This window comes from Orbicella franksi, chromosome 8 (genome assembly GCF_964199315.1).
Source record: "Orbicella franksi chromosome 8, jaOrbFran1.1, whole genome shotgun sequence".
Lineage (NCBI taxonomy): Eukaryota > Metazoa > Cnidaria > Anthozoa > Scleractinia > Merulinidae > Orbicella > Orbicella franksi.
This window is the reverse complement of record NC_138152.1, coordinates 28,138,122-28,152,728: the sequence shown is the minus strand read 5'-3', so window position 1 is coordinate 28,152,728 and position 14,607 is coordinate 28,138,122. Positions and strand designations below refer to the sequence as shown.

Here is a 14,607-nt window from a genome sequence, read left to right as displayed (position 1 = left end):
CTGATGAATCTTCTGATGACAACAAATAAAACTCTGAAAATGACGTAGTTGCTGGGGAATTGAACAGTTGAAAAACCGATGAGACAACTGCAAGGAAAACTATGGGCTTGATTATCAGCCGCTGTTCGACGTAGACCGAACTCGAGTAAGCGGCTGAAATCGAGCCTAGGCAAACTACTGTATTAAGAGAAGTCAAAATCAGATGTTAAAACGAATTGTAGCTTTCATAGTAAGACCATATCACGATTCCTTTGTATACATTTATACAATTCAAGTTGACCCGTGTTAAAACCCGAGGGGTATTTCCTGTAATGGCCTATATACATCGGGAGGCTCCGCCCGAAAGGGATACCTTTTTCAGGCTTCAGGATTTTAAAAGACTTAAAAGGGTAGGGATTTCCCAAGTTGAAGTATATGAAAAGGTTGGGGCATCTGTCGTTTAAGTCCAACGTAAACATGAACCGAGTATAAAATAATTGTTTTTCGGTTAATATTTCCCCTGGTTATGCTTGATGTTCTCCGGTAATTTTGTGCATTAGCTTCATTCCTGTTTCTATCAAAATGGTATACAAAAGGCTAAGGGGTTGGACCTTGGGGTGAAGCTCCCCCGTATAAAACTTTGGTCGTCCACAAGATGGTAACGTTTTCTCGTTTTTCCGAAGTTTTGGAGGAACATTTACGACAATTGGAAGTATTACAAAATAATTCAATTCCCGAGAAGACTTAAACAAGACCAAACAAGGACACAGACAATGATATTTGAAAGAAATTTATTAAAATTCAACTTACACAATTACATTTCTAAAAGGTGAGATTGAATTCGGTCTTCGGGATCATCAAGTATCACCTCATATATAGATCTTGAGCTCATAATGTATTTATTTATTGCCCTAGAGAACGAGACTGTTATTTACAATTGGTTCAGTGGTGAACTTTCAACAGACTATGATACAGACCCACTCTCGGTCGGATTGTTAGTCGCGACGACTGCAGGCTGTACTTCTCGGGAACACTTGAACAACTCACCTAATCCTCTCCGCATGTCTTTACTTCGACCGAAATTCACCAATGGGTTAAGAAATCCATTAAGCAAGAGAAGGAAGACGTAAAAAGGCCTAAACGGTTTTAGTCTTTGTAAGCCTGCTATGTGCAATGCTAAAGGTAAAATGAGACCTGGTAGAAATGTCAGACACAATACCAATAGTATTAACGCAACAGTGTTAGCTAACCGTTTCTCCCTTTGTGACGCGACATTCATCTGTCCGCCGTTTCCAGGTTGATTTTTCTTCAAGAATATGCCGAGATAAGAAAACCCAATGATAAAGAAGCAAACAAAATAAATAACGAGAGAAATGTATGAGGCATTGGGAATAAACTCCAATTGAAAGAAAGATAGAAGCGCCATCAATATGCTAATTGTCCAGGCTACACATATCATCTTTATAGCACGTGACTTGGTCACGTGATGACGATACCACCAGGGCTTCCTGACTGCTAGGTAACGGTCTCTACTGATCACTGCAACATTAGTCAGCGTGGCGAGCAGGCACAGCACTGACATCGAATGTGATTCGCCGGACTGACCAATGGGGCACATGTGTTCATGGGTTAAAGTCGTGATATCTCTGAAAAGAGCATATGGTGCATATAGGAAGTCAGTGACCGCCAAGCTGCTCAGCATTAACATTGAAGGCTGCTGAAGCGATTTCTTTCGTGCCACAGTGATGATTACAAGCGAGTTGCTGACAAACGACATGAGAGCGATCAACATGCCAAGAGGCCGAACAAAGTAGTTGGTGAAGTCTCGCATCTGTTGCTGCTGGTTTTCTGGAAGGTTAGGCATCAGACATGCTTCATAAGGAAAGCCGCTTGAGGTATTGGCGACCATCTTCGGTTTTTCTCCCTGAAATGACAAGAGACTTCGTTCAAATGGGAAAAATGCGTTTGTTTTTTTTTGTAAATTTGATGTATGTACATACACTCTTTTTTATAAGAATATATATCAAAGGAAAACGAGGCTGAAATTTGCGAAATTTTAAGAATATTTTAAGAATAAACCCGAGATCGAGATTTTGAAAAAAAATGTAATTTTGTGAGTGAAAATTTGTAAATACAACACAATTATATCAAGCCGCAAAAAAATTCCACCTTTCTCTAAACGACAAAACTAGCCAAAAAAACAGCAAAATCGGCGACTAGCCGTATTGTATGTTCGACGCTAATAAAATTAAGTTTATTAGCTAGTCAATATCGGGCTTTATTGCCTGCAGTCTGGCTCCAATAGTACTTCAACACCATCAAAGTCATGATAGAACAGATACCTCTGACGTTGTGTCGACAAAAGAATATTTACAAGAATATTTTCATCCTAAAATCGGCAGAAAAATATAAATGTTCAGCCGGGGCCAGAAAAAAAAAAAACAATATTCTCATAGAAAAAGACAGTGTTCTTAAACTAAACGTGACTTGTTGCTTGAAACAAATACTGAGAAAGATTAAAAGAAAAATTCAAAACACTTGAGTTAGATTTTCACGACTCAAGCTATCCGTTGAGGCAGGCTCCTGATTTTTCCTTCATTTCTTAGATTTTAAAAGTTGATTTTTCACTCAAGTTGTAACTGACGATGACAGAAGTTACTAAGGAAGGACGTAGTTAAAACTGAAAAACGTTGTACTTATTTTAAAATTAATCGGCGGTTTCTCTGTTTACATGGTAACCAGTCATTTCGCCTAGTAGTCAGTTCGCCCTTTTATTAGTTTGCCCCAACTTTTTTCCGTTTTTTCACCGGGACTAAAACTTCAAAGAAAAATGTGCTTAAAATTTCTCTTTCCTTAAGCTAACCGACCGAAAAAGGCTGCATTGAGGGCATAATGAAACAACCTTCTACAAAACGTGTCTATTTCGCGTTCTTTAATCCATGGGCCACGGAGCTTGCAGTCCGGACGAACCAACTATCACAGTAAGGGCGAACGGGCTTGGAGCGAACTGGCTTCCCGGCGGAGCGAACACAATTCGTTCACAGTTCTTCTACCTTCCTTAACGTAACGTCAAGGACGCGGGAAAAATAAAAACTGGACGGGGAGATTGAACCAGCGCGAAAGTAAGGGAATGGAGGTGGGAAGAGAGAATTGCTATCCCCGCGTTCGATTTCTTAAGCCAGGCGGGGAAACAAAGAAACGGCCGTGCGCGGACTAGAAAACCCACTAGAAATGCGGTGCTTGGATTCAAACAGTGGATAAAGTCAGTAAGAATTTATACCTTAACACCCTTCTAGTGTGAAACTTCAATTTAAGGGACAACTCTTCCGCGGAGATTTCCGGCTGCCTAGGTTTCTGTTCATAGTATTTCTGCTAATAAAAAATGTTGATTACAGACTCTCAAAGACTGTGACACAAAGATGTTCATTACAAATGCAGGAAAGTATAAAAAGGCCTGAAGGACGACCATTTTCAGTATAAATATGTTTTTTACACATTGTTGAAATTTAGCAAACAAATTTAAAACTAGATAGCTTCTGATGGACATTCTGTCATAAAAAAGGAAACTTGCCTGATGAAATACAGGAGAAATGTACCTTGTCAAAGCGAGAAATCTGTTCCCTAGATTTGGCTTGAAAGGATTTCTCCAAATGACTATCAGTTATTGCTTTTCGAAGTCCTCGCTTACGCCCACTTGAGTGCGGTTTCCCTACCTACAAATTTTATTTGGACGAGCTACTTATATCGGCCTGCTATGTATTTTGCGGTACGAAAAAAGTGATATTTCACAAAAGCATATTTTTTCATTAGAGCAAATTTGAATCCAGAAAAAGTAATTTCGAGCGAATTAATTCTAAACCATAGCTTATTTATTCTTTTAAGTACCGAACCCTTTCAATGTGAAATTAAAAGTAATTCCTCGGTCTGTTGGTTGAATCCGATAGCGACAAAATGCCCCAAACATCAATAAGACCGGAATAAACCCATTAAATTTTCTTAATCCATTCAATAATTTTACACATGTTTGAAATTGATATCAAACGCGGAAACACTTTTGCGGCCCTTTTAGTTATTTTACTTTTCAAAAATAAAATTTCCGCGTGCACGTAAACAGTATCAATCCCACGTTACTTTACAAGAGTAAATATATGAGGCCTAAACTGATACCAGGACCTGCTGAGTGTAAATAAAAATTTTCTGATATTTCCATATGTACAATATATACGCTTGTATCAGATATGACCGGCTGGGAAAAAAGGGTGCGACACGGTAGTTTCTCAACAGAATAATCTCTTATGCAAATTGTGCATCAAAAATAATTAGGGACTTCTAATTTGTACATTAAGGTGACGTCATACGAGCCGATTCTTAATCCGTGTACAAAAGACAGCTTTTAACGCAACTTCCTTACGGCAACGGTCGGCAACCCTTCTGCAAATCTCCGCGCGGGTTTTTCACGCGTGGAAGTCTCTCGACGTGGACAATGTGCAGAATGGAGATTGTCGCCCATATCACTAGTTCTTTTTCCTGGGCATCTTCGCGCCTTTAGCGATGTGCCACAGTTTCGCTTTTTGTCTCGGGATCTCTGAGGTCCTTAACAGGTGCCACTTTTGGCCCTAACTCGGACCTCCATGGGTGTTTTTCACACGTGGAAATGTTTCGATGTGGACAGATTGTCGCCCATCTCATTTGTTCTTGTTCCTTTGCACCCTCGCGCGTCTAGCGATGTGCCACAGTCGCGATTGCAATCTCGGGATTTTTGAGATACTTAAAAAATGCCAGTTTTGACCCCCCTGCAGATCTTCACGCGGGCTTTTCACGCGTGGAAGTCTCCCGACGTGGAGTGTACGCGGAATGGAGATTGTCAACCATATCATTTCTTCTTCTTTCTGTGCATCTTCGCGTGTTTAGCGATGTGCGACAATTGCATTTTCGGTCGCGGGATCTTTGAGGTCCTTAACAGGTGCAACTTTTGGCCCTAACTCGGACCTCCACGCGTATTTTTCACGCGCTGAAATGTCTCTATATGGACAGTGCGTGGATAGGAGATTGTCGCTCATTTCATTTGGTTTTGTTCCTCTGCATCCTCGCGCGTTTAGCGATGGGTCACATACAGTTACGTTTTCGGTTTTGGGATCTTTGAGATCCTTAAAAGGTGTCAGTTTTGGCCCTCTTTCGGATCTCCACGCGTGTTTTTCACTCGAGAAAATCTCTCGACGTTGACATTGCGTGGATAGGAGATTGTCGCCCATCTCATTTGTTCTTGTTCCTTTGCATCCTCGCGCGTTCCGCGATGTGCCACAGTTGCGATTTCGGTCTCGGGATCTTTAAGCTCCTTCAAATTTATGTTACACGAGGCGATTTTTCACGCAACATTGTAAATTCGGGCAACCATGTTGCAAGTTTTTGAATCGCTGTCAAAAACCTGCAACACTTTGCCGCAACGAAATGTTGCTTTGAAAGTCTCCCTGTGCGCCATGTTATATGACATCGATTTTTAATGCAACACATGATGTTGCGTTAAAAATCGCCTCGTGTAACTTAACTGTTATTATTTAACGTTCCACTGTATACACGAGATAAAGAATTTTTACTCCTGAAAAACTTTCAACAAGAAAAGTATCCCAGAAAGTTGTGCTATGGACTCAAGAACACCATCCACGAAGATCTACTGGTTTAACTGTGGAATTTTGACGGTTTCAGCTTTCCTTTTTCCTGAAGTTCGAAGCAATGAATCTTTTCATGTTCCAGAGAATTAAGTAATACAGTTTTAAAAATATTCCAAAACACCGCCAATTGTTTTTAGAATAATGATATGGTTTTAAGAAAAATGAAACAAAGTATGAACGTAAGCCATTAGCGGCAAGGGCCATGAATATAAAAATGTTATTTACCGGATGGGCCATGGAAGGTCCGTATGATGGAAAACAGTGGCCGATGTTTAAAAATACTGCCCGAGGTCGTAGGCCGCAGGTAGGATTTTCAAGTTCGAGGTCACAGTTTTTCACCGCACGGGGAAACCACAACCCGGTAAATAACTTAGTTATATTTTCCTCTCTCTTTCAAATCAGTTTTATAATTGTTGACCTTTTCCACACACATCTCTCGAGTTTCCGTGACCGTAGGCAGAAATAGGAAAAGACCCGGACAGCGCTAAAGAACCAATCAGTTTGCATGATTCGTTACTATTCCCTCGTGAAAAAGATAATAATAACATGCAACTAACATAAAATTGCAGCCGGCTGTTGTTATTCCTCAGATGGGAAGCCGGCTTTGCAACATGTTACAAGTAAAGGATCGATAAAGGACCCTGTGTTTGTTGAGCTCCGTGAGCTTGCTGTACGCAAGTTTACCGGTGAAAACTTTTATACCTGGATGGTATGTCTGCTTTCATCCAAAATGTATTTCAAAATTATTTTTTGTTTATTTCTTTTAATTGAAATTTTGTTACAATATTAACATAATTATTAGTATATTATTAGTAAACGATTATTGGTGTTCTAATGTTCAAATGGCGCGATTTGATTGGCTAAACTTCTCGTGTGTGTTTAACAATAAGATCATCAGCTCGCGATTTCTATCACGTGATAGTCGACGAGTACGCAGCCCAGTCAACTATCACGTACAGACATTGAGACCGAATAATCTAATCGTTTTAGGATAAATCTACTATACGTTCAAAACTTTATCTAAATCCTCCTCACAGACACTTCGAAAAAGCAAAGAAGCAGCCGTCAAAACAAGCGCACACTTCTACGCTACTCACTACCTACAACAGAATAGATAGTGAGTAGCGCAGCCAATCAGAAAACAGCATTCCAAATATAGAACGCTAGTAGATTTATTTTAACAGTGTATAGTGGCTGGAGGTCGGCTACTGAAATGGTACTGCATTTTCTTCGTTTTTTTCTTAAGTTTCGCAGGAACATGCATAACAATTTTAATTGGAAGTATTACACGATTATTCTAGAGGACTAAAAGAAAGTATATATTATTGACATTTCAAGGAAATTTTGTCAGAATTCAACTAAAACAATGGCATTATCCGCCCTCGATTTCAATTGGGTAATAGTGGATTCGGGTGCAGTTGCGCCCTGAGAAAGGTTGTTAGACGCGACGAAGGACTGCACGTCCCGGGAGCAGTTGAACAACTCGCTTAGCCCTCTCCGCATGTCTTTACTTCGACCGAAATTCACCAATGGGTTAAGAAATCCATTGAGTAGGAGAAGGAGGGTGTAAAAAGGTTCAAAAGCACTAACATATCTTATGCCTACTAAGTGCAATGCCAAAGGTGAAATGAGACCTGGTAGAAATGTTATAAACAATACCAATAGGATTAACCCAACAGTGTTGGCCAATCGCTTTTCTCTTTCTAAAACACCATTCACTTGAAATGCATCTCTAGGCTGATTTTTCTTTAACACTATGCCGAGATAAGAAAGTCCAATAACGAAGAAGCAAACGAAATAAAACACAGAAGAAATGATTACACCTCTGGGAATAAACTCGAATTGAAACTTGCTTCTTAAGTAAGTTAGAAGCGCAATCATTATGCTGATTAACCAGGCTACACATATCATCCTCATAGCACGTAGCTTAGTCACGTGATGACGATACGACCAGGGCTTTCTGATTGCCAAGTAACGATCTCTGCTGATCAATGCCACGTTAGCAAGAGTGGCAAGGACGCACAGCAGCGACATCACAGGTACCTCGACAGAGTTTAGGCACATATGCTCATGTGCTAAAGTTTTGATATTTCTAAAAAGAGACTGTAATGAATATAACAAATCAGTGACGGCCAAGCTGCTCAGCATCAACATTGAAGGCTGCTGAAGCGATTTCTTTCGTGCTACAGTGATGATTACAAGCGAGTTGCTGACAAACGACATGAGAGCGATCAACGCGCCAAGAGGCCGAACAAAGTAGTTGGTGAAGTCTCGCATCTGTTGCTGCAGGTTTTCTGGAAGGTTAGGAATCAGACATGTTTCATGAGGAAATGTGGTATTGGTAATCATCCTTTTCTTCTTCCTGAAATAGAGACGGAATTCTCAGTTTTAAACAAGGAAAACCGTGTTTCTTGATTTTGATGTATATACACACCAAAACCCGACATGGCTTTTGTTTGAATCAAAGATCAAAAATTTATAGTTAAATTTTCAAGACATAATAATTGGGCGTGGCGTGCTCCTCAAAATATCATTTGTCCTTAATTTCTTATATTTTCTCTAACATATTGTCATCAGGGTCAAACTAAATGACAAACTGCGCGAGACTGATAAAGAGCGAACACAATGGAACAGCCGAGAAGAGAAGTGCCAGCTCCGCGTTGCGCGCAACTACGGCAACTCGGGTTTCTGTAAGGCTGTAAAATATTGTCCTGGAAACACGCAAAGACAGACATTACAAAAGCACAAATGCATAACAAAATCATGAAAAGGCTTCAAGAGTGATTTTTTTTTACATTAAAACTACCAAACTAACCAAATAACGTATTCTTGAGATTTAGCAGAAGAGTTATTTCAAAATTTTGACTCCCATTGGATCATAAGCAAGGAAACTTACCTGCTAAACTACAGAAGAAATGCACCTTGTCAAAGTGAGAAATTTCTCTTCCCTGGATTCGCTGGCTTGTAAGTCCTCAGTTCTCTAATTGACTATATTTATTGCTTTTCAAAATCCCAGTGAAAGCCCGCTTAACTGCGTTTTCTGAGCAACAATGCTATAAAGTTCTCCTAAACCATTAACCCACGTTTGAAATTGAAAATAAAGGCCAAGATACTTTTCCACTAAGCCGTTGCTTAAAATTACTAATATGCCAACTGTACGCTAGCTTGACGTCAACTTCACCCACGTCAGCGCAGTAAATATTGGCTTTAAAGACCTCTGACGACATTTATTTAAGTTAGCATTAAATCCGGAATTACCAATTTTAAGGAAATTTAAGCCAACTTTAATCCTGTATAAATTTCTATATTCGTGTTGAGAATGATACAGTTTTAAATTATTATAGACGATCAACGTCCGCGATTGGAGCTTCCTGAAATTTAATGTATCTAACAGAAAATTGTCGCACCGTGTTTTTATTTTTTAGATGGGTTGCCTTTTTGAAGGTGTTTCGGAAAACGACCGCATTTTATTTTTGAATATTTTGGGACAGTTTTCGTAAAAAGTGGTAGGGAACGAAAATGAAAAGAATTATATATTCAATAGAAATGGGCAACTTGAAAAAAATGATTAACTGAAATCATGTGAATTGTTTCCGACAACAAATCCAAAAGTTGCAAATTACACTAACGCTAATCCATCGTGTGTGTGTTTAAATGATCACATTACGACCGTGTCTTAACTTCTTATACCGAATCATACCTTTTTGCCACGCTTCGGCGGCATATATTGGGCGAGTGGTTCGTATTTCAGCGAGATAAAGTCGAGCCAAAACACACATGGCTAAACCTGAGGCTGAAATTGTGAAAAGAATATAATTTCGATACAGATACAGATCTAGACACCAAACACTTGTAATTGATACCCAAAACGTCATAAGCTATAATTAAGAATATTACAAGAATATTTTCAGCCTAAAATCGGCAGAGAAATAGGAATATTCAGCCTGGGCCGGAAAAACAATATTCTTATTAAAAAGAAAGAGTGTATGCCGTCGAAGCGTAGCAAAGAAGTATGATCAGGTATTTAGCGTAATAATAATAACAACAATAATAATAATAATAATAATAATAATAATAATCACTTTATTTAAGTGTCGATGTGTTTAGCACTAATGTGCTAATTGGGGACACTGTAAATAAATAAACAAATATTTCAAATATAACATAAACTATTAAGAATCCCAACTGGTGGGAGGCTGACCAGTTGGCTATTTACACAACGCGGTCGAGGAGTTGAACTCGGGACTACCGAGAACAAATCCAGATAGCGGTAGGACGGAGGATTTGAACCAGGGACCTCCAGATTTCAAATCCAGCGCCCTAAACCACACGGCCACGCCACCGTGCCCAAATTCGGCCAAGTGACCATATTGCGGTACCCATACAGGTCAGTGACTTGATATCGTAGGATGTTAGGACGTTTGACGCGGCCTCTGATTGGTAAATTGTGGATTCAGGCACAGTAATGGTTCAATAGACCAATTTTGATATATTAAAATTCAGCCTGAAACAATATAGTCTCCTCCGCAGCCGTTTTCTGGGAAGTCACGCAACGCTCCCCCCAAAGAAACGGCTGCTCACATCCGAACCACATTCTTTTACTTTTGTGTTCGCAGTTTGTTTGCGCTCTGTTGAACAGACCAATCACATAATAGCAAAGTGTGAATGACGTAAGCTTTTGCGCGAAAAGGTCTGCGGTGCGAACAAGCGAGGGATTTCTGGCTTTTGTTTCACGCCGCACGTCGCCAAAAATAGGCGGTGTTCGCAGGCTACGATCATGACGGACGCAAAAAAATGTAAATGAAAGCCCTAAGTACAAGTGCTTCATGTGCTCATCGCTATGTTCAGCTAATGAGAGAATATATATTTTCTCGAAATGTCAAATTGTAAGCGTTAATCAAGGGCTAAACGCTTCCACCAGATTGTAATCAGGGGGAAAGAGCGGCTTTCAGAAATCGCTGTCAACAAATCGAGCGAAGCTACTTGATTTCCTGGTGTCTTCCTTCTCAACAATAATTTTTTGAGTTGAAAGTATCTAATAATTAGCTTGAACCTTGAAGAGTCTTCAGCTACATAGAAAGCTCGTTCAAGCGTCGCCAGTATTTTTCGGCGTCCCTAAACAAAAGCCCGAAATCTGTATGTTCATTTGTGACATCTCCCACGACGGGATACAAAGATAAAAGACATACTCTGATTGGACAAGTTTCAAAGGGCGAATTTGGCGCGAAAACGTTCTTGAAAATGGAACAGAAGCGGTGATTGGCTAATTTCGTGAAAGGAATGTTGTTCGGATGTGAGCAGCCGTTTCTTCGGGGGGAGCGTTGCGTGACATCCCAAAAAACGGCTGCGGAGGAGACTAGAAACAATAGACCTCAGTACGATTAGGCTTGGCGGATTGTGCTTGCATAATTTTTGGCATAATTGGAGCAAAAAAGCATAATGTTTTAAATGAGCACTGCCACGGCATAATTAGCAAATTTTAGCACTTTTTGGAGCATAAATTCATAAAATTTAGTAAATATGGTGTGTTTTCTACAGAAATAAATTAAATTTAGGTAGTATGTTCTTGCAATGCGTGTTTTAGCTACGCTAATAGTGGTATTGACTTTGTTCTGACATGCTTAGTTACTAGGCCTCCTTTGGCGAATTCTGCGTGCGCGGTTAACCTTTTGGAGGAGTCTGGTACCCTGGTTTCCCATCCGGCTTCTCCAACATGGAGAAGCCATGACAGACTATCACCAGGCCAGCGTAATGTTGTAGTACAATAAGCGCTGATGTTGACTTGTGTATGCTATTCTTATCCATGTTTATTCAAGCAATTATTGGTGCTGAAAGAACTCAGAACTGTCAAGACAAGTTGATTTACTTTGTGGCTTGAGGCATTTTACAAACGGTTCAGAGATGCGAGCAGGTAATTTGGACAGCTGACGGCCGAGACAAACTGCCATAAAACGCAAATAAATTTACAAAAACAGTTTATTTGAAAAACATCATAATTTGGTGTCGTTATTGCGCGCCTCTATGTACAGAATCTACGTCATTTTGTGAGCATAATTTGGGAATTCTGGCACAATTTTGGCATAATTTGACAAAATTTCGAGCACTGCTCAGTAGTAGCATAATATGCCACTTTTAGGAGCACAATCCGCCAAGGCCTAAGTACGATCAAAATTGGTCTATTATTAAATATCCAGGAGAACTTCTGGAGGTCAACATTGCAAAGAAAGCGAATGTCTCCTCTCCTCGTTTTAGGTTATTTTGAAGCTACATTTTTAACTGAATAGTTTCATCACAGGAAACGTTGTGTGGTCACAGACGTTTACTCAGTAACAAGTCAAATCTTTATGCAAAGTCAGATTCTTAAAAGTTCATTTTTTTCGCCGGAAACCATATTTTCGCCGGTAACCTAGTAAAACCATACAATTATGCAGCGAATTAGTTTTGGTGATTATAAATTTATAGCAACCCTATTTTTTCCGATGACATTTAGCCTACGAGCAGGCTCACGTTGGAGCACAGACGCGCGCGGCGTAGCCGTTAGAACGAAATCGAGCGGCGAAGCCGCGAGACGAGTAAGTGACTCTCCTAGCGCTTCTTCACCAGACTCCTTCCCGCCGGATTGCTTTGCTCTGCGCTCGCACGCGTGACTCAAAGATAAGCCTGCTCGCAGGCTAGATGATATTCTGGAAGCGAATTTTTGTTGGCAACCATCAACAAGACGAAAGATTTCTTCTTAAATCATAGGCATGGGACAGCTGCTCTCTAGTTACGTCATGTAATGATGTTATGATCAGTTTAGAATTGTTAATCATCGCAACCAAAGCCCAGTTTTAATTCTTAGATTAACGGAGGATCGATAAATTCTATGTTAGCTGTTAGAAAATGAAGTTTCGGATTTTCGTGCGACACGTAGGATGGACGATGTCGAGACAAAAAAATTGCACTACGGATTGGCTTTAAGGCCCCATTTATATGGTCTTGGTTACCCGAGACATGACCCTCCCCCCCCCCCCCCCACACACACACACACACACCACACACACACCCCTCCTCGCCAAGGTACCCTAGCCGAGGTATCTTTTCACTTATTTCTTTGCAAATTCAACCAACCGTTTACAAGAGGATCGCGAACCCGTCTCGGGGGTGAGACAACTCGGGTTGGGCGAGTTGTTTCGCCTCGGCAGGTAGGGTAATCCTGGCAGGCGGGACAACTTTTCTTCAAGCATTTTTTTTTTTTTTGCTTTTCTATAGACTCCCTCATCACTTGTTTTGTATCAACAAAAATAGTAATATTAGGCGATTTATAGTATATATTGTAATAGGTGATGGAAACAATAAAATTGAAAGTTGAAAAAGTTGAAAAAGTTGAAAGTTCATTTAAACACTTTGGCTCGCCTAACTGAGACAATTCTCGTTGTGGCGAGTGTCACGAAATGTCTAAATCTAGGATTTACAGCAGAAATTCATACCAAAAAAGTGAAAATTATCTCGGCAAAACCCACTTTGATCAGTCGAATGACCGAAGATTTTTCAATAAGGGTTATGAATAACCTTGACTCGGCCTATAGAGAAAACGTTTTCACATATAAACGCTCGATAAAGTTGCCTCAGAGGGAGGGTTGTCTCGGGTACCCGAGATCATAATAACTGGGGGGGGCCGTCCACGTTGCGTTTAATTTACACGTACACCCGTCATTTTTTACGGTGTTGAGTGGAGGATCTCTAGGGTGGTAGGGGGAGGGGGTTAGTGGCCGGAGGCCCTCGGCCTCGCATTTCCAGCGAAAGAGTGACAAGAAGAAACTACCCTCTTCACTTTACGATATTACTTTATGAAAGGAAAGTATATTACAGCAGCAAAATTTATCTTTGGCCAAAGTAATGAGCGACATTTCAAACAGGATCATTACAAATCTGTTAATTATAAAGAATAAATAAACTTAGTAAATAAAGTATAACTGCCAGACACAGTTTGTTATGTAAAAATACGGTTCGCTTCTTTAGCATTTTTCATTTGCACCCAGGTATATGCGTGACTTAAGCAAACGAGATTACCATCAGCAGATCAAGCGGCTTCATTGTTTAAAGTGCCTTAAGATACATGTGTTTTTCTATTGAACAAGGAAGAAATTTGTTTTGCAAATGTTGCGCTCCTTGTACTAATTAATTATATTGGAATACAGTGTTCCGAGATAGACAGTTTGGAGCCATTCGCGGGAAATAGCGGTTTCTGCGGCGACAGAGTCTCGTTGTTGGTTATTAACGAGTAGATTACGAGTCCAAAACGCACAGCATGGCTCCGTCTGCAAATTCTAATAAGTTCCCCACAAAATAACAACATTACAAGGTTTTATGTCCTCTTTAGCTTTTTTAGAACGTGAAAGAGAGTAACTTTTAATTGGATTTGGCAAGATTATTGTTTTTAGTGTAAGTTGATTGGGTTGTAGAAAAAAAATCTAAACATGATGACTTCGTAGTTGTGCTTTTAATGACATTTTTTCGCAAGAAATATGCATACTGACCTTCTGCTAAGAAGGCAAAATGCCTTTGGGTATTTTCGTCGAAATGCAAAAACAAACAACGGCATTGTATTCTAAAAACACTTTATTGCACATATTAATTAAAAATTCCCGAGGGAGTTTCAGCCGGCTTTCGAGATCTGTAAGAATTCGAAACGTTATAAATTATGAATAATTAGGCATCGCCTCAGAGGGAAAATAACTAGAAAACACTAAGATTATTTTCTTCTTGAATTAACATCTTTTTTTTTTCTTTTTATTTATCTTTGCACTTAAAAGATGCCTGCACAATCAGGATATCTGGAAGATTGAATTATTTCAATAAGAAACCTTTGCCGCCCGCTTGCCCAAAGTGATATTTTAAATTCAATTGAAAAAAAGTCATTCAAGTAGAACATTTTTTATTTTTTTTTTAGTTTGAAGGAAGTGTAACATAATTCTTG

At 39.7% G+C, this 14,607-nt stretch overlaps 1 protein-coding gene across 1 annotated transcript; it reads right to left on the bottom strand.

Annotated features, from left to right (window-relative positions):
• Window positions 1-943: 943 nt before the first annotated feature.
• On the bottom strand, window positions 944-1,888 carry LOC145494324 (cannabinoid receptor 1-like). The gene has a single exon (XM_081473765.1). The coding sequence runs from the start codon at window positions 1,886-1,888 to the stop codon at window positions 944-946; it is 945 nt and encodes a 314-aa protein (XP_081329891.1).
• Between the last annotated feature and the right edge of the window lie 12,719 nt (window positions 1,889-14,607).

What these genes read in the sequence shown, in the direction of transcription:
- LOC145494324 (XM_081473765.1), bottom strand. Translation starts at nt 1,888, where the DNA reads ATGGTCGCCAATACCTCAAGCGGCTTTCCTTATGAAGCATGTCTGATG.